Here is a 19986-nt window from a genome sequence, read left to right on the forward strand (position 1 = left end):
ATGTGCTTCTTTTTATCTTATTGGACTTTCATATTCAGGACAAACTTATGCTTCATTGGCATCTTGTTCCCTGATCAACTAAACTGATCATTTCCCCCTTTCAATTTATCCACTCATTATTCTAATAGTTAAAGAAATCACATTTTTTCATGACGAAAAAGTAAATAGTAATTGCTTTTCTTGGAATACTGTCTTTTTGCATAAACAGTGTATGGTGATGAACTGTGAACACATCAAGAAAAAGAGAATTTTCAATTGAATCCATGAGGATTATTAGCTCTCTAATTTTCATATATGGATTGGTATTATTCTTCTCGTTGAACTATCCTGCTAAGGTTACAGCAGGTGACAATATTCCATTTACATCCTTCTCAATTTTTCTAGCAGATCATATGGATAGCTTATTTGCAGCTAGTTGCAAATTGCAATCTATTAATTGCTCCAAATAATAAACATGAAGAGGTAATAAAACATGGGATCTTTCTACTTAAGTTATATATAAGAGGGAATATTTGATCATCCAACATGGGATCAACAACAAGGCCACTCATTAACTAGTATAAATTGTCATGAATCAACACTAGGAGAAACCATAGAAGTACTAACTAAACAGCAGCAGCAGCCCACACAACTAAGGTTTGCAAAAAACAGCTACGGTACAACCACGGTTTGCAAAAAACAGCTACGGTACAACCACGGTTTGCAAAATCTAGATTTCAGCAGCAACAACCCCTGAAGCAGCTACGGTACAACTAAGGTTTGCAAAAATCCAGATTTCAGCAGCAGCAGCAGCCCCTGAAGCAGCCCACACAACTAAGGTTTGCAAAAATTCAGATCTCACATAAACAAAAAAAGCCCAATAGTCTATTATCAACTAATTAAACCCCCGAAGCCCACAAAACTAAGGTTTGCAAAAATCCAGATTTCACATAAACAAAAAACAGTCCAATAGTCTATTACCAAGAGGATGAAAGTTAAAGAAGGAGAAGTTGATAAGAAGAAAGGGAGTAAGTGACAGAAGAATTGTCCAGAATGAGGGAAGAAGAAATGCCGAGAAGGAAGAAGAATTGTTAAGAAGCAGCAGAGCAAGTACCTATTGTTGTTGTTGTTGTTGCATTCTGGTCATGAAACTAGCAAATTGTTCATGCATCCTCTTGTCCACTTCTAGATGGATCCTCTTGTCTACTTCTGTATTTGCGTGTTCACGCTCCTCTGCCAACTTCCTTTGCAACTCAAGTTCCATATTTCTTTGCAACTGAGCAGCCATTTGTTCACGTTCTTCTTGCAACTTCCTATCCATCTCGGCTTGCATCTCTTGACGTACAATTTTCATAGCGGAAGACACACTGGACTCTATGTTTGCCAGTTGCATGTTACTCTTTTTAGGAGGCTTCTTTCCGTATCCTTTTCCGCGAACATATCATGTTCTCTCACCAAGAACGGTGGATAAAATCTCATCTCTAGTCATAGGATGCTCGATCTCTTCAGATTGTTGCTGAGCGACAACTTCTTGGAGTTGACCCTGCATTTATGCATAATCATTTACATCAAAACATAATAAAACACACTGAATGTAACTTACAGAAACAGAAAGATAATAAGTTTATCATTTTAGATAATTATATGAATTTGTTGGGATTGTGAATCCACCCACACCAGTTCTCCTCTATCATCCTTGCGTGTATGTTGGATCTCCCAAACTTTATCTGCTGTGTCTATTTCTCCAGTAATAGGATTTCTCTGCAATATAATTTTGGAGAAAAAATATAAAAGCAAATATATAAATATGTAAATAACAAAGAAGCATATGTGATAGTAGGGGACTAAATATATTTTTACCATAGATTCCTCTACTTCTGCAAAAGACCTTGTACCACAAGTATGCTTAGTTATTTGCTTTTCTCTATTTCTTTTGTTCCTCTCACTTACAACCTGTAAGTCAACAGATTAATAAATCACCTTTCAAAGATGTGAATGGTGCCATTTGATTGGCAGAATCTTCAGGTATTAAGTTATTACCTTAAAATCCTGACTTCCAAAATATTGTATTAGGTATTTCCAGTCCTCAAGCTCAACATCTTCAGGTCGATGAGACAATCTTTCTTCATTAGTATTGTACTTAGAGTACAGCCTGCTGAGTCGAGCTTTCCATGCTCTAAAAAGTCTTTGCATAGTGCTAATTACAAAGGCTTGAAACCTATGCTCTTGCAGCCCGCTGTAAACTTCAAATTTATCCTGACAATAAATGTAATATTATATTCGATATCTTAACCACATAAATAAACAACAAAAAGCCAAGAAATTTTGAAGACAGAGCAGCAAGTTCGTTCAAAGATGGAAGGTACAACAGGTTATTACTGGGGCAGCTTTGATGGAACTAGAAAATACATAGAGAGCATTGGGAGCTTTTTCTGGAACATCTCTGCAATGTACTACACTGGTACATTATTCCAAAAAGAATCCCATGGAATGACAAGTTTAACAAGGGCACAACCCAAACAAGGACATCACTGCCTATCATGGGCAGTGTGGGATAACAACAGGCAGCCCAGAACCTCAAAATTCTGGGTAGGTACATTTGAATTCATGATTCAATGGTTATCTGGGCAGTGTATTTTCTACATATGGATAATGCAGATACAAAGATGCTGGACAGGTATATTCACTAAATAAAACCAGTAGCGTGGATGCAACACTGCCCACTTTTTCCTTGCTTCCAAATTGCCACGTCTTTGAAAACTTTCACGACCACAGCTTGTCTCGCCTCTCCCACTTTTTTCTCGTCCAGTTCCTTTCATTTCCTGCAACATCATATAAAAAGAAAATGATTTATCGGACTAGGGAAAATATTAATTCAAATAGTAGAGAATTAAAATCAATTAATTGATGAAATGTTGGAGTAAAGCACTAATTTTACTTCACCACTGATTCTGTTATGAAATTAAAGCTTCAAACATTACGAATTAATTTCATTTAGTCTAATTAGGACAAAAATACAGAGAACTTTTCAAAATAATAAGATGTAGACATAAAGCTACAAGCATCACAAACTAATTTCATTGCAAGTCTAACAAGGACAAACATACAGAGAACTTTAAAAAATAAGATATAGACACAAAGCTTCAAGCACCAAGAACTAATTTCACTGTTAGTCTAATATGGACAATAATATGGACAAAAATACAGAGAATTTTCAAAACACGATGTAACGTCTATATCATCAGTCTTTTGCTTCTTAGTCTTCAAAAGGATGTATCGGTGTCCTCCCCATCATCATCATCAAATAACTCTTCTTCGCTATCTTCACTCTCTGATATTTCTATATGATTGTCATTAATGAAATCATCTTCCTCATTATGCACATTGTTTTGAGCTTGCGTACTTGCATGATCGTAGTTAATACTTTGTGGTTCAACATTATCCCTATGTAGAGACACCTCAACAATATTTTCTTGGTCATTGGTGCACAAAGTATTAAATTCGGCTTCCTCTTGCTGATAAACATCTTCATTCAGTAATTCTTCATCTTCCATTTCTACACAATTATCATCATTATCAGGCATTTTAAAAAGGCCGCGAGGATTTGTCTTCACAACAAGCCAATCATTATCGACCATGTCGTCCAAGTAAAAGACTTGTTCCGACTGGGATGCCAACACAAATGGCTCATTTGTATTCAAGGCACACCGAGTATTCACACTTGTGAGGCCATATTTGTCTATCTTATATCCTCTTCCTAAGCGAACCACTTCCCACCAATGACACTTGAATAAGTAAACTTTTCTATTTTACACATAAGATAACTCATAAATGTCCTCTAATACACCATAATACTCCTTATTAGAGTTTGAATCATCTCCTCTCACAAGAACACCACTATTCTGTGTTTTCCTTCTCAATGCAAGATCTTTTGTAAGGAATCTAAATCCATTCACCATAAATATTGAATATCAATGTACTAATGGTGTAGGACCAACGGCTAAGCTTATGAGCTCATCATTTGCGCGTCCTTGTGAAGATAGTACAAATATCTACAAAGACAAACAACATTGTTATGACCAATAACATGATGGGATGATTAAACTAATATCAATATTATTAATTAAGTAGACACCTACACGTGCGCGAAACCAATCAAGAAACTCATTTTTATGAGCTCTCATTGAACTTTGGTTTTCAATCGGGTTCGGATTATATCAGTGTGAAACTATCTTGGAGTTAATAAGATACTTACTCCATGAAATGCGAAACCTCTTCACAATTTTGAAACACATACATACATGCTTGTTTAAACTCATCATGAGATAGCCTGATGCCTTCTGAAGCACCTTTTGTTTGACCACTTTTTTTAAAGATAGACATCTCATCATTTGACACAGATCCATCGTCATTCCTAGTTGGTTTATTAAACTTGGTTGAGATATTCTTCAAGTATTGTGAGCAAAATGTGAGGCTTTCCTCTGCCATATAACCTTATGCAATTGAACCTTCTGGACTATTTTTGTTGCGAACATATGACTTAAGTGTTCGCAAATACCTATATAAAATAACTCATTAATAAAATATATGTCATTCTAAAACTATAGCACCGAAAAAATTAATTAATAAATTACCTCTCTATAGGATACATATTCCGATATTGAGCTGGTCCACCAAGCTTTGCCTCACTTGGCAAGTGAATTGGCAAATGAACCATGACATCAATGAACGCCGGAGGGAAAATAAGTTGAAGTTTGCTCAAAATAATAGGAATTTCTACCTCTAGGATATCAAGATCTTCAATCGTCAAGCACTTAGAGTATATATTCTTGAAAAATTTTCCTACGGCTATAATTGGATCATACACTTCCTTGGGTAGCAAACCACGTATAGCTACTGAAAAAATGTCATGCAACAATACATGATGATCATGACATTTCAATCCATGTATCTTTTTTTCCTGTACATTGACACACCTTTAAATGTTTGAGGAAAAGGCATCAGGAACCTTCAGATTAGCTAAGAAATTGCATACCTCCAACTTCTCTTCCGGGGACAATGCATAGCACACTGCCGGTAACAAAATATTATTCTCATCTTCAATTGGATGCAACCTTTGTCTAATTCCAGTGTTCATCAAGTCATATCTACTTTTCAATGTGTCTTTTGTCTTTCCAACCATATTCATGACAGTTGATATAATATTGTCGGACACATTTCTTTCGATGTGCATCACATCAAGGTTATGTCGTAATATAAGACACTTCCAATAAGGTAATTGGAAAAAGATACTTTTCTTCTTCCAATTGTATGCATTGTTATGAACATCACGCTTTCTCTTTTGTCCTTTACCAAAAGTCACATTACCTAAAGCTTGTAATTGCATAAGTGCTTCATCACCTGTTAAAGGGTTAGGCATAACTCTCATTTCAACTTTCCCATCAAATAACGTCCTACTTCTACGCCATGGATGGTCCATGGGAAGAAAGCGACGATGACCCATATAACACAACTTACTACGTAAGGAAGTCGATTGTGTATCTTTATAGAAACAGGGGCATGCAAGCTTGCCTTTGGTTGACCATCCCGAAATATTCCCATATGCAGGAAAGTCATTGATCATTCACATGATAGCCACACACATCAGAAAATTAGATTTTGTGTGCGCATCATAAGTCTCCACCCCGTCCCATAATTCTTTCAACTCTTCAATCATTGGTTGTAAATATACATCGATATCATTGCCTGGAATTAGAAGTGTCATCATGAAATACAGATTTTTCATGCAATCCCATGGTGGCAAATTATACGTAGCTAGTACGACTGGCCAAATACTATGATTAGAACTCATGTTCCCATAAGGTTGGAACCCATCACTCGCCAAGCCTAGTCGAACATTTCTTAACTCAGCTAAAAAGGTGGGATGTTGTGTATCAAAGGATTTCCATGCTATTGAGTCAGACGGATGTCGCAAGACACCATCATCAATATTTTCCTCCTTGTGCCACCACATCGTTTTAGCTGTCTTTCTTGCCATGTACAATCTTTGAAGCCTTGGTTTGATTGAAAAATGCCGCAAGATTTTATGAGCTACTTTCTTGCCTCCGTGTTCTTCGGACTTCCATCTAGACTTACCGCACTTAGGACATGCTTGAATATCAGCATAATCACGCCAATATAAAATACAATCATTCCGACATGCATCTATTTTGGTGTACCCCAAGCTGAGGTCACAAAGAACTTTCTTTGCTTCATAGAAAGAATTTGCCACAAATGACTCCTCGGGAAGAACTTCTTTAAAGAAGCTCAATAGTGCATCCATAGATTTGTTGCTCCAATGGTTAAGGCACTTCAAGTGAAGTAGTTTAACGACAAAAGACAACTTCAAGACTTTTTTACAACCAGGATAAAGTTCTGTCTCAGCATCTTCTAACAATTCGTAGAACTTTGTTGCATGTATATTTGGCTCTTCGTTGTACTCTAAATTATTATTATTATTGTTGTTATTATCCTCCACATTCGTATATTATTATTATTATTATTATTATTATTATTATTCGTATATCCACAAGCATCGTGAATCATTTCACTAATATTGTCCTCTTCAATGCTATCATTTTCTGTTTCATCATCACTAACTACAACACTAGAAGTTTCAACTCTAACTGACACTTCTCCATGCAAGTCCCACACTTTATAAGAATCCCAAAAATCCTTCCTCAATAAATCTCCTCTTACACCAACCCGTAGCTTGAACTCGGTATTCATACACCCTTTACAAGGACACCGAATCATAGTGCTCACCGTAGGTTGACTGAATGCCCAATTAAGAAAGTTGTCTACTCCATCTCTATACCTTTGATCGACTCTATTCCTAATATTCAACCAACTTTTATCCATCCTTTCTATTTAAAAAAGAAAGTTAATTAAATAAAAGTGCAGCGGTGATAATAATCAAAACATATATAATAACTAACATACAAGAGAAATGAACAAATCAAATCACCTCTAAATAAAATGAGAAATATTGCAGCAAGTTTCTACTCTTACACACCTTTTGGTTACAAGGAAATTAACCAGTTTCATAAATAAAAAAATGTACACTGCCACATCTATAAACACCTTATTGATAAACATATTTAACATCTCTTACCCAACTAGGCTCAAAGAGTATTAAATTGATAGTCTCTAAACTCTTTTTTTAAGATAATCAAGAAACAATTTTACATTCAAATTATTGTTTAAGTGGCCAAATACATGCATTTAATTCTACTGTAAAAAATGTGCATAATGTTTCAAAAGAACATCACTTTTCCAAAGGTTGTATTTTCTATATATATATATATATATATACACCTGACCCTTACCCGGACCCCTTCCCTTAAATACCCACCTTTTCTACTAAGTTTCTACATCACTTGCAAAAATCTTTAAAATCAGCTACTGATTTCTCTCTTTTTCTCCAGAAAGAGATGTCCATAAATCATATTTCTTCAGAAACAGTGTGGTGGACTAAACAACAACAATATATGACGATGGACTCCTCATCCAAGAAAACCTCATCATAACAACACACTACCCCACCCACCCACCCCACCTGAAACTCAAACACCAACCATGTTTGGCTTCAACCTTAACAACATGAGCAATAACGAAGAGGACGAGGAACAAATCAATGAAGTATTATATTTTTTTATAACCTTACAGTAACATATATGTGCCTTATAAAATTTAAAAGTATCTATATACTGATTTAGGCATTTAGCCATAAAAGAAAAAAATTAGAATGAAATACCAACATGCAATAGGTCTCTGAACAAGAAACTTTTAACTTACCCAAACTAAGATAGTCGAGTTCTGTCAAGACTGAAAATCAACAACAACAACACCAAATAGGCCTCAAATGAGTCTTTCTGTGCAGGTTTTGTTTTTTGTATTTCTGTAGATTATCAAATGGTTCAGAGAAATTCGAGATGAAATCTAAGAATACAAATGTAAAATCACCGAAATAACAATAATCCCTAACTGCATGTTAAAAAATTTGCCTTAAAGAATCCTTATAAAAAATCCAAACATAAATTTATATATAAACTAGTATGGGTATAAACACAAAGGAAAGGATTAGGGTCACTAGCAGCTATATGAGAGAAATCAGTTGTGCAATTCTTCCACCACAAAATCGATATAGATTTGAATAACAGCTATATGAGATTTTCGTTCCTAAAAGAAAAAGGAAAAGATTAGGAATTTGAACACATACCTGATAAATAAGATTCACATTTTGATTAGAGAGATTTAGAGTTGGGTGAAATTTTAGCAGAGAAGTGATTTTAGAGAGAAGGGGGAGGGATTTCTAGAGAGAGGTGGGCTTGTGTGTCTGTGAAGGGTTCAGTTATTTTAATTAGTGTGTCTGTGAGGCTTTTTTAATTTTGTTTTGTTATTTTAAATTAAAATTTCTAGGGTATAGTAGCGGCCCAAATTATCTTTAGCGACAACAAGTTAAAAGTCACCACAAATAATATGGAACCAAAATTTTATTTTTAGCGGGATCGAAAATTTCAACCACATCATAGACGGCCTCAAAAAAGTCACTACTAAATATTTACCTTCTGTAGCAACCTTTAATATCCTAATGCTATAAATGTTGTAGCAACATATAGGGTCGCCGCTATATGTTGCCACTAAAAATTCAAATTCTTGTATTGTATGTAATATCCAAACAATACTACAAGTGAGTTTATTTGTGTGCTATTTGGTTATTTCAAATTTGTTACATTGGTGCTTTCATCCATTGGCTCCAATGGAGGTAATCAGTCGATTCAGCGGCAGCGGCAACCCAGAGAATTGGCTTTTTCGGGCCAAGCGGTACTTCACTTACCTTGGCTTCGCCGAGAAGGATCGGTTACATCTTTCTTCCTTTTACCTCGATGGTGAAGCTCTTAATTGGTTTAATTGATTATTTCGAAACAAGCAATTTTTCGATTGGACGCATTTCAAAGCGAAATTTGCTCAGCATTTCCACAACCAACCGCCATATATTCGGTGAGGTGTTCCGTGGGTTCATCACATGTTAGTTTTGACTACATTGATACTGTCCCTATAGTTTCACAATCAGATATGGTGTCTCCCTTTCCTGTTTCGAGCCTTTTTCCGAAGACATCAGCATTTGAAGCGGCTTATGAAACTGAAAACTCAAAGGCAGACCATATGTTCGATAAATTACCAGTGAAGTATGAAAATGTAGATTCCTTGACATTGATTACTGGAAGTAGTACTGAGATTGTAAATCTTGAAGATATAGCAGCACCTCAAATTTGGAATGGAAATTCAATAGAGGCAGTGGATTTGGTACAGGAACCTTCTGCCATCACTGAAGATCACGTGCTCGACGAAATTTCACTCGCCGTAGTGAGCTCCGACATTCATGATCTTAATGCTCTTGTCCACGAGGGAGATAGTTCTGTTACTACAGTATTCACGGTTTGCAACGATAGCTGCTATGCAAATGCCATCTTCCAAACCAAAGTCCATACGGAGGTGTTAGATGATACCGCCGGATTTGATGATGGGGAGGAAGAAAATTCATGAGATTCTACTATAGTTGGGGTGTTTGACAAACTTTCTCAATGGGATACATTGGATTTCCTCGTTTTTCCTAGCCAAGGAATTGTGGTGTCGAATGCGAGTGTGAGATTTGACGTAATAGAGTTTCCATTTGATGGTACCCTATGGTTTGGAACAATTCCATGGTTGAGTAGTTATCTTGAAGAAATTGGTGGGGTTAATCAAAATCATGTCGCTTTTTGGCTTACATAAATGCAATTGGGTTGATACTGGGCAAGAGCGCAATTTTCCAGGATTCTTGTTGTCTAAATACAGAGAGTGTGCTTGGGAGCAGAAAATACAGCGACGGCTGCAGGTATTAGCTGAAAGTTACTCCAAGCAGTCACCGCATATTCGGGTGGATAAAGCTGTTGGACTCTTGTTTTCTCTGTTTAGTCTAGTTCATAAAGCAAGTTATGTGGACAAGTGGTTCGACACTGGGCAGGTATTTAAGGTTGATTTGGGTAGAGTTGATATGAGTGTTGCACACAATGGTAATTCCATAAAATCTTGCGCAATGTACAAGCTACTGGGAGAGTCTTTAGCAAATTCATTTATGTGTTCTGTTGATGATGCTACTACTCAAATTGAGGAGCAATACATAATTGATCAGCCGAGGTCTTTTTCGAGTGGAAGGACTCTTGAGCTAAGTATGTTACACCATGCTTTAACTTTCACACTGGTGGTATGGATTAATGAAACTATTACTATCAGAGACGAACCACTAGAGTTTGTTGTTTTAATCACAAAGAAGCCTTCATTAGGGATTAATTCTACATTATCTATTCCATGTGCCCTGGTCATGTTTGATATTCACAAAGTTCTAGATGGTTGTTGTTACCAATTGCTTGCTGGACAGTCTAAACTACCATGCCCTCAACTTGGACTTGGGATTGCTCAATGCTTAGGGGTGATACCTTGTTTTCTTTTAGCTTGCAATCATGATCAACTTCTGCACATAGCTTACAATCATGAGCAACTTCTACACGGGTAAATTTGATCCCATATATGAACTTGGTCATGCTGAATTTCTATTAGCTTTGCTCCACCATCCACCTGATGAATCCAGATTAGACTTTCCATTTGACCATGGTTCTAGTTTTGTTTTTACCACATTTTATGACGCTACAAGAAATTGTGCATTCAGGACTGCCTCTGGTCCGAGTCCTACCAAGTTCATGCCCTCAGATGTATGGAATCTTCTTGCAATACCAATCTGCGACATCATTGTTTGGACTATTGTCATATTTGGTTCTATTTTGGATGGTGATTTTTCTTCTACTGCTGAATTTCTTGCTGACATGAGACCGAAAGGGGGTTGCATTGTTATAAGTTTGGATTTAAATTCTCCATTTGGCATCTTAACTGTAGTTTTACAACTTGCAAGCAGACAATTGTTTGACACGGAGAATGCACATAAGGATGCACTACTCAAGATCGTAGGTGCACTTGCTGAAACTTCAGTCCATTACACTGCCACTAGTACATGTTGTTTCTGCTATTCCTTTGGCGCTGACTTGTGGAGAGCGTGCTACACTCTTTCTCGAGCTTAAAAAGTCAATCCCGAACAACCTTGGTGAAGTTGCTAGGACAAGGATCGTGGAATTTAGGGAGCTACTTGCTGGTGCCGATGCTGAACAATGTGTGTTGGAATCTCATGCTGGTGGTTCTTTCACGGTTACGAGGGATGGATTTGGTGACGACCTTGGAAGGGGCAAAAAAATTACAGTAATTAAGTCAACAGTTGAACACCAGGAAGGTGTGACAAATTTTGTTGACATTTTTCCCAATTATGATGCATTTATGGTGGCACAATTGCATATGCAGGAAGGCACCGATTGCATTTTCTCACAAACATACAAAAGGGTGTTTGACTTGGATGCTGCCACGGTAAAACTTACATTTTCCATTAGCGAAGTAGACTTTACAGTACATTTTACAAGGGAGTACTTCACACCTCTTTTGGAAATGAACTGCCACATCTTTTATAATGACAAGGCTTCTGTGAAAACAAATTGGTTGAAGAAATTTCATCGCCAATATGCTCCTGTACTTGACACATACACTCTTGTTTGGTGCGAGTTGGGCAAGAATTCTTTTGACTTCGGGAATTCCATTGATGAGCAGAACCTATTTGATGGCGTTTGTTTGAGGACAAGGTTCTTTTTGAGCGCGGGAGTACTGTTATGAAGTATGAACCAAGCTCACTCCATATGGGCTTATGGGCTAGAAGTGGTGAATGAGGCTAAGTCAATTAGAGTTATTGGGCTGAGTAAAATGTTGGAGAGTTTTATTTGGGATCCAGGCCCATTTAGCAAATGGTTAAAAGGGGACTAGGGGTTAGTAAGAAGGATTATGCGAATTGTGATGTTAAATATGTTCTTTCTCATCTCTGCTCTATATGTCTGATTTCCTCATCTCCTTTTGTACGTCTCTGCTTCTAACCTCCTTCTTCTTATGAGTTCTTCTATGGTAGATCCATTGCTATTCCTTGTAATTGTTTAGTAAGGGCAATACTAGAAGTGAGTTTACTTGTGTTCGAATTGGTTATTTCAAGTTTGTTAGAAGATACTTTGTGTCTTGATTTGTTTCAAAATTAATTTGATGAAGAGATTTAGGTGTTTGATTGAAAACATTAAAAAAATAAAAAAAATTGAAAAACTCTTTCACTTGTACCGCAGTCGTTAAAGAAAAGTCCCTTAGAAATTGTTTTAAATAGTATCTGCTGCTAACAAGTTAATTAGTATTACCACCTATTTGCTAAAACGATTACCTCGCCATTATGTAGAGTTTGATTTGGATGGCTTCACCTTATCTTACTCGGTATTATTCAGTAAATCAATTTTATTGATTAAAATCATCATTGATCAATCAGCTATTATGTATTAACGTTGCGATATAAAGCTAATGATTAATTATTAGGAGTACGTTATATTTATTGATATGTAATGCGTGAAATAATCTGAACATTTATTTCACAACAGTGTTCTGTTGAATAGTCCCCAATTAGTGGTGGCAAAATGGATAAAAAAAATAGTTATCCATCCATATTATCCACTAAAAATGAGTTGGATAATGAACTTTAAAAAACGGGTAAAATATGGATTAAAACCATATTATTGATTTATCCAATGAATAACTTATACATATCTAAAGACTCAAATTAGGGGTTCCTCAAGCTTGGGAGACTAGGAATTTTCCCAAAAGTGATCATATTCAAAAAGCCATGGATAATAGGGTTACCCATATTATCTGCCGGTTAACCCATTTTTTATCCGTATTAAATATGAGTTGGATCGAATAATTTATCCGATTTGCATTACCCATTTTCGATCGGCCCATATTCGATCTGATCTGCCGTTTGCCACACCTACCCACGATCACTATAGGTTCCTTTGAAACTTCTTACACAACAATGCAAAGAGAGGTGAAGAACTTAAAGTCGTAATATACTGAACATCAGATGAACTTACTCAACTTACTGAAAAAGCAAGCAAACTGATCAAAATGTTAATAGTTATCATTTTATGATACTCAGTAGTACAAACGTACCCATGTTTTTCCATCTATTCTTTCTTTCCTACTAGTATACAAAACCAAATTTTTTTTTCTTTTCTAATATATCTAGCCTTCTGTGTGTGAAATGAGGTAATTCAACAATAAAATTGTACATGCATCATTTACATATCAACCATAAGTGTATTGAGCAAGAGCTAACAAACCCGACCACAAATTTTTGTTTCAAACAGGCGAGCTCGGCTGCCCATCTGAGTTCTGAGTTTGATGTCTCTTGTTATCACTACTCTTACGCTTGAGTATTTCCTTAATTTCACTTTCTCTTCTATCGACAAAGTCTATCAAGTCCTTAAAACTAACAGAGCGGAGGGTACGCCTACTAGGTCGTGCAGATTCAGGTTCACTGATCTCCGGCTCCTCTGGCTCGGGGTCATACCTTCGGAACTGACAGTATACCCTGCAGAAAAACACTGTAAGAGCAAGGACGCAAGCAATGGCGCATATGAGAAATAGGCCCCAGAAGCTCTTGAGAGAAAGCTGAGTATCATCAGCTTGGTTGTTTTGTGAAGAGCATCCGTTGTTCGTTAGCCATTTGTCATGAATCCTTTGGAGTTCACCGTTCTCTGACAGTTGAAGAATTGCAGTTGACAGATCAACAGCCAGCGGAGAGTCCCTTTGAAATGCCTGGCCATCGATAGTAAAGTCAGCTAATGTAGATTGGATTGCTTGTACATCAATCCTTGCATAATATGAATATATACGTGCAATAATATGTTGTGACATACTGACATTTATAGTAATGCAAAGGAAAAGAAAAACTTACAAAGCCCCATCCGCCCTTTGTGAACTCCTGCCCTACTGTCCTGAATATGCATTTGTTGTTGGATAAGAAGAGCTCAACATAAGGGAGCTCGTCGACAATGCCAGCAACACCACCACCATGTGGACCTTTCTCGAGGGCACTGACATATTCATCTTCAGTTTTCAATATACGAAGCCGTGATTCTGAAACACCTAGCTCTTCAATGAGGTAATTATATGCAAATGACCCATCCTGGACTCCTATTGGATCACTACTTGAAATTAAACTGTCAATTCCTTGAATTCCTGAAGACAGCTGCTGCACCGTCAGGATAGATGTCAAGCTAGCTGTATAGCTCGAATTGATAATTAGAACGACAAAGAGCCAGAAGATAAGCACTAAGCGTCCCAAGGTGCTCATTGTGTTTTCTCCTATTATAATTCATAGAAGAGTGTCAGATATGCGAGGAATAGCTCCCTGTCCAAATATGTTCAGGAGATCTTAAAACCAAATTGAAGAGGATGTACGTACTGTGTGCGAAAAACATTGTTGAGAAACTAAACCTGAAAGAATAAAAAGGTTCTTAGCACCAGAGTCAATACATCCCTAACAGTACAATTATTTGAGTAAAAGGATGATATTTTCACTGCATTGATGATGCAATCAGGAATTTAACTTTTTTTGCTAAAGAAAAGAGTCACTGTATTTTGACCAAATGCAAAAGTCTCAATAATAAAGTATCTCTATTTATCTCTAATCAAGGCCGTTGTTTAGACTTGTAATTCCAAATAGATGAATTTATCTTCATTCCAGAACATTCAGAGAAGCAAAGTTTTTCACATAAAGCATCTATAAAAAGAGGTTATAAGACTGAGCTACTGACCAAAAAACTGTAACAAGTTGCTGCCTTGGCGGACCACGGAATTCAGGATTATGTCGATGCTCAAGAATCCAAACGACAGTTCCAACGAAGAGAAAGAAGATCCCAGTTACGGACCACATTTGAAGGGTAAATGGCTTAAGGAATGCCCATGGGCTGGATTTGATCTCTTTGATAGGAGCAACTACGACAAGTCCAGATTCCATGTAAGGTTGCGTGAAGTCCACAATCCTTGTGCGATTTGTAGTAATCGTGACATCCCCGACAGCTGCATCATATTTCTAAAAAGAAAAATATATCCTTATAAGTAATCATGAAAATTGTTTCAGGGCAACATTTTGCGTTGAGCTCTAATACAAATCAAGGACAAATATCCCTGATTTTAGGAACAGATTAGAGACTGATCTTGGAGCATTGTTTACAAAATCCTATCCAACAAGCACACAAGATGTTAAATTGGTAAGGGAACTCGTTAACTGATAAACTTTCTTTGAAGAGTCTTCTTAACCAGCTTTAAGAATCTTACGGAATTAGTTCTCTTAACAACAGAATGCACCACATCATAATTGCGACTTGCAAGCGGACAAGTAACTCATTCTGCTGGATAACTTCTATCTGAACTTGCTGACGCAACAACACGTTTACAATCACAGTGGGTTTAAGATTCCATAAGCAGAAAACCTTAGGCATCAATATTAGTATGGTATCCCCCTACAGACTGTAACTCTTTCAATCAGAAAACTGAACATCTACTTCATATATCATAGATGTTAATTAACAAGCACTCACACTTCAAAATTAATATTCGTATTGCAGTAACTAGTAATTTATAGAGATCTTAAGTCGGTTTCATCAAAATATTTCATCATAATTAGTCAATGATTAAAAACTCAACAGCACAATCAAAGAACTCACATCTGTTAAGACGTCGTTGACCAGGTTCTTGAAGGAGGGATTTCTCTTGCCATCTCCATACAGAATATAGACATGAGGAACAGGGTAAGGCAACAAATTTATCGCAGCCTCAAAAACATCGATGCAATATCCTTTAACCCCGGAAGGTCCTTTATCTTTATGCACAAACTCTTTAAAAGTAATACGGAAAGGCACAGCAATTCGCAGAGGCTTTCCGTTATGCGGAAACACCCATCCTCGAGGTCGAGTTACAGTTTCTCCTGGCCATATGACATTGTATAGATGTTGGGTACTGGTTGAAGTGTTTGGAGGTTTTGAGTATAAAACCTCTGGAGGTACCACTGATAGACCAGAGTAGTTTGACCAATAACCTACAGTGCGTGATCCAGTTCCACCAATGTTAAGAACATCACAAGCTGGACGAACCAAATTCTTCTCAGAATCAAATTGAATCTGGCCAGTTAGACCTGTGACGTTCATGCCAACGAGTATCTGAAATAGTTTCTGTCCTTGGTCAAAAACTTGCATGGATGACAAATGCAAAGCACTTCCATTTGTATCACGTAATCTGGGGTCATTAGAGAAGGTAACATTTCCACCATCCTTGAAGAAAAGGTCGAGAGCTCGGGCAAGTAGCCAAATGGTATCGTAAGCATAGAGTGCATAAGAATTAAAACCTGAAGTCTCAACATCCTTAATGTTTTTCCATCGCGATGCAAACATCTTTTTCATATTAGAATCTGGGGTGTGATGGCGAAGCGCTACAACTCCCTGTATAAGGTCCATAGTTTCTGGATTAACTGAATCTGAAGAATCCAAAAAGGACGGAAGCCAATCAGTAGTGATCCAAACATAGCCACCGGTCATCATTCCCAGATTCTTTGCCTTTGAGAAAATGGATAGCCCAGTATCAGGATTTACATGAACAACATATACTCGTGCCTCCATAAGGTTTACACTGACTAACAAATCATCAATCTCACTACTACTGGCTCCAGGAGAAAAGGCTGCTTTGTAAGAGAGCTTGGCACGCTTCTTTGCAAGGGCATCACCCAACACAGATATCCCATTTCTACCATTATCATCGTCAACAAATATGGCTATAACCTCTTTCCATCCAAAATAATCAACAACATCAGCTATAGCATACATTTGGAAGTAATCATTTGGAACAGTTCTAAGGAAATACGAGTATTGCAGAGCGGATAGAGTAGGGTCTGTTGCAAAAGACAAAAGAGGGACCTGAAGTTCATTCATAACATGGGAAATGACATGTGCTATTCCTGAGGATTGTGGACCGATTGTAGCAACTACTTCTTTCTCCATCAGCTGCAAAGCTACAAAGCAAAGATGCACTAAGAGAGGCAAAGAAAAGAAGGAAATAGACATTGGCAATAGTAAATAGTAACTTAAACAAGTATCTTGTCTGTGAAACAATATTGGTACCGAGACATTGAACTATTCGAGAATTCAAGAACAGGTCATGAACTAAAACATGCTTCCGTAATTCCTAAAATTAGTACAGCACCCTCCATTTCCAGTCTAAAGTGCACAGCTTTTTGCAATTTTCCTTTTTAGACTTCCAAAATAGTCCCTCAACCCTCTACCACAACCCATTAAGTTCTCAAATTAAGCTACTACATAATAAAAAATCCCACACTCTGAATCTCCACATGAGAAATTTGACCAATATATAAAAGAGGATCAAATGACCATGTCTTAATCTAAACTTAATGAATGTATATTAACACCTCAATCACAATTTAGTGGGGTAAGCTATAAAAATTAATGGTTATGTATAGGCTATAAGATATCATGTTGCAAATGATAAGAGGCCCATATTCCTGGGAATGAAGTATGGCACTACTTAATTTACAACAACAACAAACCCAGTGTAATCCCGCAAGCGGTGTTTGTGGAGAGTAGTGTGTACCAGTGGCAAAGCGAGGAATTTACTCAAGGGTGTTCAAACTTAAAAGAAGTAAAAAAAGTTCCCGACAAAGGGTGTTCAATATATGTTATGTACCTCTAAAACTGTATATTTTACCTATATACGCACTGTAATTTTCCTACAAAGGCTAACCAAAGTTTGGCTTCGCCTCTGGTGTGTACGCAGCCTTAACTTGAGAAGTACAGAGGCTGTTTCCGATAAACCTCGACTCCGCTCAAGGAAAGATAAAAAACAAGCAGTGGTACTACTTAATTTGATAATTAAATACAAAAAAAGATCATAGAGGAGAAAAGCCTTTACCATCAACAGTGCCAACAAATCCACTGCAATTAGTATCCTGAAAAATGAGGTTCAATTTGCTTCCACTCAGAATGGTAGAATCTGAGTTAACATCATTAATTGCAGCTACAAGGGCTGGCTCTGCTGACTTTCCAATAACAGAATTAGCTGTGAATAAAGCTCCAATATTCACCACCCTTGGCCTAGAAGAAGAAGAAGGAAATAAAGGAGCAGTGGCATTTGCTGTGTTATTATTCCCAGTCCCTCCAAAAACTGCTAGAGGCACCCAAATCCATGTAACCAACAAGAGAAATACTCTCTTCCTTTGTAAATTGGCCTCCATCACCACTATGGCCAAAAAGTGGCTACTTTTGAAAATCAATTCACATCACCATTTCTTCAAGAAATAAAGATAAAATGTTAGAACTCAACATTTGAAGGTGAAAGATTCAAGATTTTCAACAAGGGGTCCTAAAGAAGAAAGAGGAAGCTTCATTCACAGAAAACAACAAAAGTACTGTAAATTTGTACCCCAAAAAATGGCAACTTGCACAAGTATGATTTTGACTCCCACTTGGGAAATGCGACAAAAAAATTAGTAAACTTGTAAAAACCCAACTAAAAATAGAATCTTTAATGAACTATGTATAAGCTGATGCATGCTAGCCACATGTAATTAAAGAACAACAAGGTCAATAAAATAAGAACAAGTTGGAGGAAAATATACCCATTTTGTCTTGGAAATCAAATAGACAGTTTGATAAAGAAAGGTAGAGAAATAATACATGTATGATAGAGAATCTTGGTAGTTGGATGTGGTGGGCGTTGCCACGTTGGGATTACCTAAATGGCTAAAATTCATACATGACTACAACCTTGACTAATTATTACATTAAATTAAGAACCTCAAACCAATAAGGTTGGTTAGCATACATTGGAAACAATTTACATTATTTACAGCTACACAATATGACAATACATACCATTTGATTTGAATAACAATGCTAAACATAAACAAGTTTGGTGGAAGAGAAAGAGATTATGATAAAGAGGTCAGGATAAGGCTATAATACCTTGTTGAAATAGCAACCTTAGACAATATGGTTAATTTGCACACATTTATATTAGTAGTGGATGCAAAACTTAGAATATTCAACAAGAAGATTAAGAGCTTAACGATGCATAATATTAAAAGAGCAACCTGGCACAATAAGCTCATGCTATGTGCCGGATTCCAAGAAAGACCGGACCATAAAAATTTATTGTATACAGTCTTACCCAATATTTTTACAATACGCTGTTTTCAGGACTTGAGTCCTTGATCTTCTTATCTTCTAACAATGCATAACGCTATCTGAGATATATTTTCTAACAGTTAGAATTTGACACTCAAAGTTGTGGTCCAGTAAGTGTACCTCTATTCTTTCGTATTATTTCATTTTTCACTATTCACGAGCTCACATAAGACAACCTCAAAAAAACAGGTATGAGTCCACTCATTTAAATAACACACTAAGGAATAATCACTAAGTACCTGACTTAGTTTATGTATTATTCGTTTGCATTTATCATGTTCTAAAAAGCATATTACAAAGAGATCGTAATTAGAACAGTCTTGAAAGCTCGGGAAAGAATGATTCTTTCCCTAGTTGTCTACCTTCTTTTCATTTCACTTTACAACAATTGATTCTTCTGCTTTGTGAGTTTCGTATTAAGAGTTTGCATATTAATTATTGACGAAAACAATTTTTTAAAAGAAACATACAGATGATATAGATGAGTGGGATGAGAGCAAACCAGTGGACAGGACATAACTTTCATCAGATAGTGTCATGTGGGAGTGGGACCTACTAATCTTCTCGTGAAACACGTGGGCTCTTTTTTGACCTTCTTTTTTCTTAGCATTAAATTATACTCCATAAATTATGTACTTCCCATGTTTCCCCTTTTTTAAATTTAAATGAGGTAATTGACTCGTTACGAAATTTTTTTTAAAAAAAAATTTAAAACCTTTTTGTTTTAAAAGCTTAAAGAATAAAAGTTTTGTTGGACCATGACATT

At 36.6% G+C, this 19986-nt stretch overlaps 3 protein-coding genes across 6 annotated transcripts; all 3 read right to left on the bottom strand.

The window, feature by feature from the left end:
- Window positions 1-1405: 1405 nt before the first annotated feature.
- On the bottom strand, window positions 1406-8374 carry LOC107759569 (uncharacterized). Its single transcript, XM_016577542.2, has 6 exons — window positions 8240-8374; window positions 7816-7918; window positions 2020-2801; window positions 1840-1932; window positions 1657-1740; window positions 1406-1522 (listed from the first exon to the last, which is right to left on the bottom strand). Exons 3-6 carry the CDS (start codon window positions 2170-2172, stop codon window positions 1421-1423), a joined length of 432 nt encoding a protein of 143 aa, XP_016433028.1. The 5' UTR covers window positions 2173-2801; window positions 7816-7918; window positions 8240-8374; the 3' UTR covers window positions 1406-1420.
- LOC142167856 (uncharacterized) lies at window positions 5603-6879 on the bottom strand. The gene is made up of 2 exons (XM_075228061.1): window positions 6570-6879; window positions 5603-6459 (listed from the first exon to the last, which is right to left on the bottom strand). The coding sequence occupies exons 1-2, from the start codon at window positions 6877-6879 to the stop codon at window positions 5603-5605; spliced, it is 1167 nt and encodes a 388-aa protein (XP_075084162.1).
- A 4707-nt stretch (window positions 8375-13081) lies between the features above and the next one.
- Window positions 13082-19460, bottom strand: LOC107759568 (glutamate receptor 3.4). Of its 4 annotated transcripts, none has more exons than XM_075237619.1 (7): window positions 19204-19460; window positions 17947-18322; window positions 15696-17032; window positions 14784-15061; window positions 14432-14463; window positions 13922-14331; window positions 13082-13782 (listed from the first exon to the last, which is right to left on the bottom strand). In XM_075237619.1, exons 2-7 carry the CDS (start codon window positions 18266-18268, stop codon window positions 13324-13326), a joined length of 2838 nt encoding a protein of 945 aa, XP_075093720.1. In that variant the 5' UTR covers window positions 18269-18322; window positions 19204-19460; the 3' UTR covers window positions 13082-13323. The 4 variants fall into 4 exon arrangements, with proteins under 4 accessions (XP_075093720.1, XP_075093723.1, XP_075093722.1 ...); XM_075237622.1 differs by having other exon boundaries at window positions 15696-17024; window positions 19204-19399; XM_075237621.1 differs by lacking the exon at window positions 19204-19460 and adding an exon at window positions 18653-18671.
- Window positions 19461-19986: the final 526 nt, after the last annotated feature.

The sequence above is a fragment of the Nicotiana tabacum genome, chromosome 2 (assembly GCF_000715075.1).
Source record: "Nicotiana tabacum cultivar K326 chromosome 2, ASM71507v2, whole genome shotgun sequence".
NCBI classification, from domain to species: domain Eukaryota; kingdom Viridiplantae; phylum Streptophyta; class Magnoliopsida; order Solanales; family Solanaceae; genus Nicotiana; species Nicotiana tabacum.

Excerpts from the sequence above, each read along its gene's own strand:
- LOC107759569 (XM_016577542.2), bottom strand. The coding sequence starts at position 2,172 with ATGCAAAGACTTTTTAGAGCATGGAAAGCTCGACTCAGCAGGCTGTAC. Across the intron at positions 1,933-2,019 it reads TTGGAAGTCAGGATTTTAAG|GTTGTAAGTGAGAGGAACAA; the intron begins GTAATAACTTAA and ends GTTGACTTACAG. Across the intron at positions 1,741-1,839 it reads CAGAAGTAGAGGAATCTATG|AGAAATCCTATTACTGGAGA; the intron begins GTAAAAATATAT and ends ATTATATTGCAG.
- LOC142167856 (XM_075228061.1), bottom strand. The coding sequence starts at position 6,879 with ATGGATAAAAGTTGGTTGAATATTAGGAATAGAGTCGATCAAAGGTAT. Across the intron at positions 6,460-6,569 it reads CATTGAAGAGGACAATATTA|AGTACAACGAAGAGCCAAAT; the intron begins GTGAAATGATTC and ends ATAATAATTTAG.
- LOC107759568 (XM_075237619.1), bottom strand. The coding sequence starts at position 18,268 with ATGGAGGCCAATTTACAAAGGAAGAGAGTATTTCTCTTGTTGGTTACA. Across the intron at positions 17,033-17,946 it reads ATTTGTTGGCACTGTTGATG|CTTTGCAGCTGATGGAGAAA; the intron begins GTAAAGGCTTTT and ends TTTGCTTTGTAG. Across the intron at positions 15,062-15,695 it reads TCAACGACGTCTTAACAGAT|AAATATGATGCAGCTGTCGG; the intron begins GTGAGTTCTTTG and ends TTTTCTTTTTAG.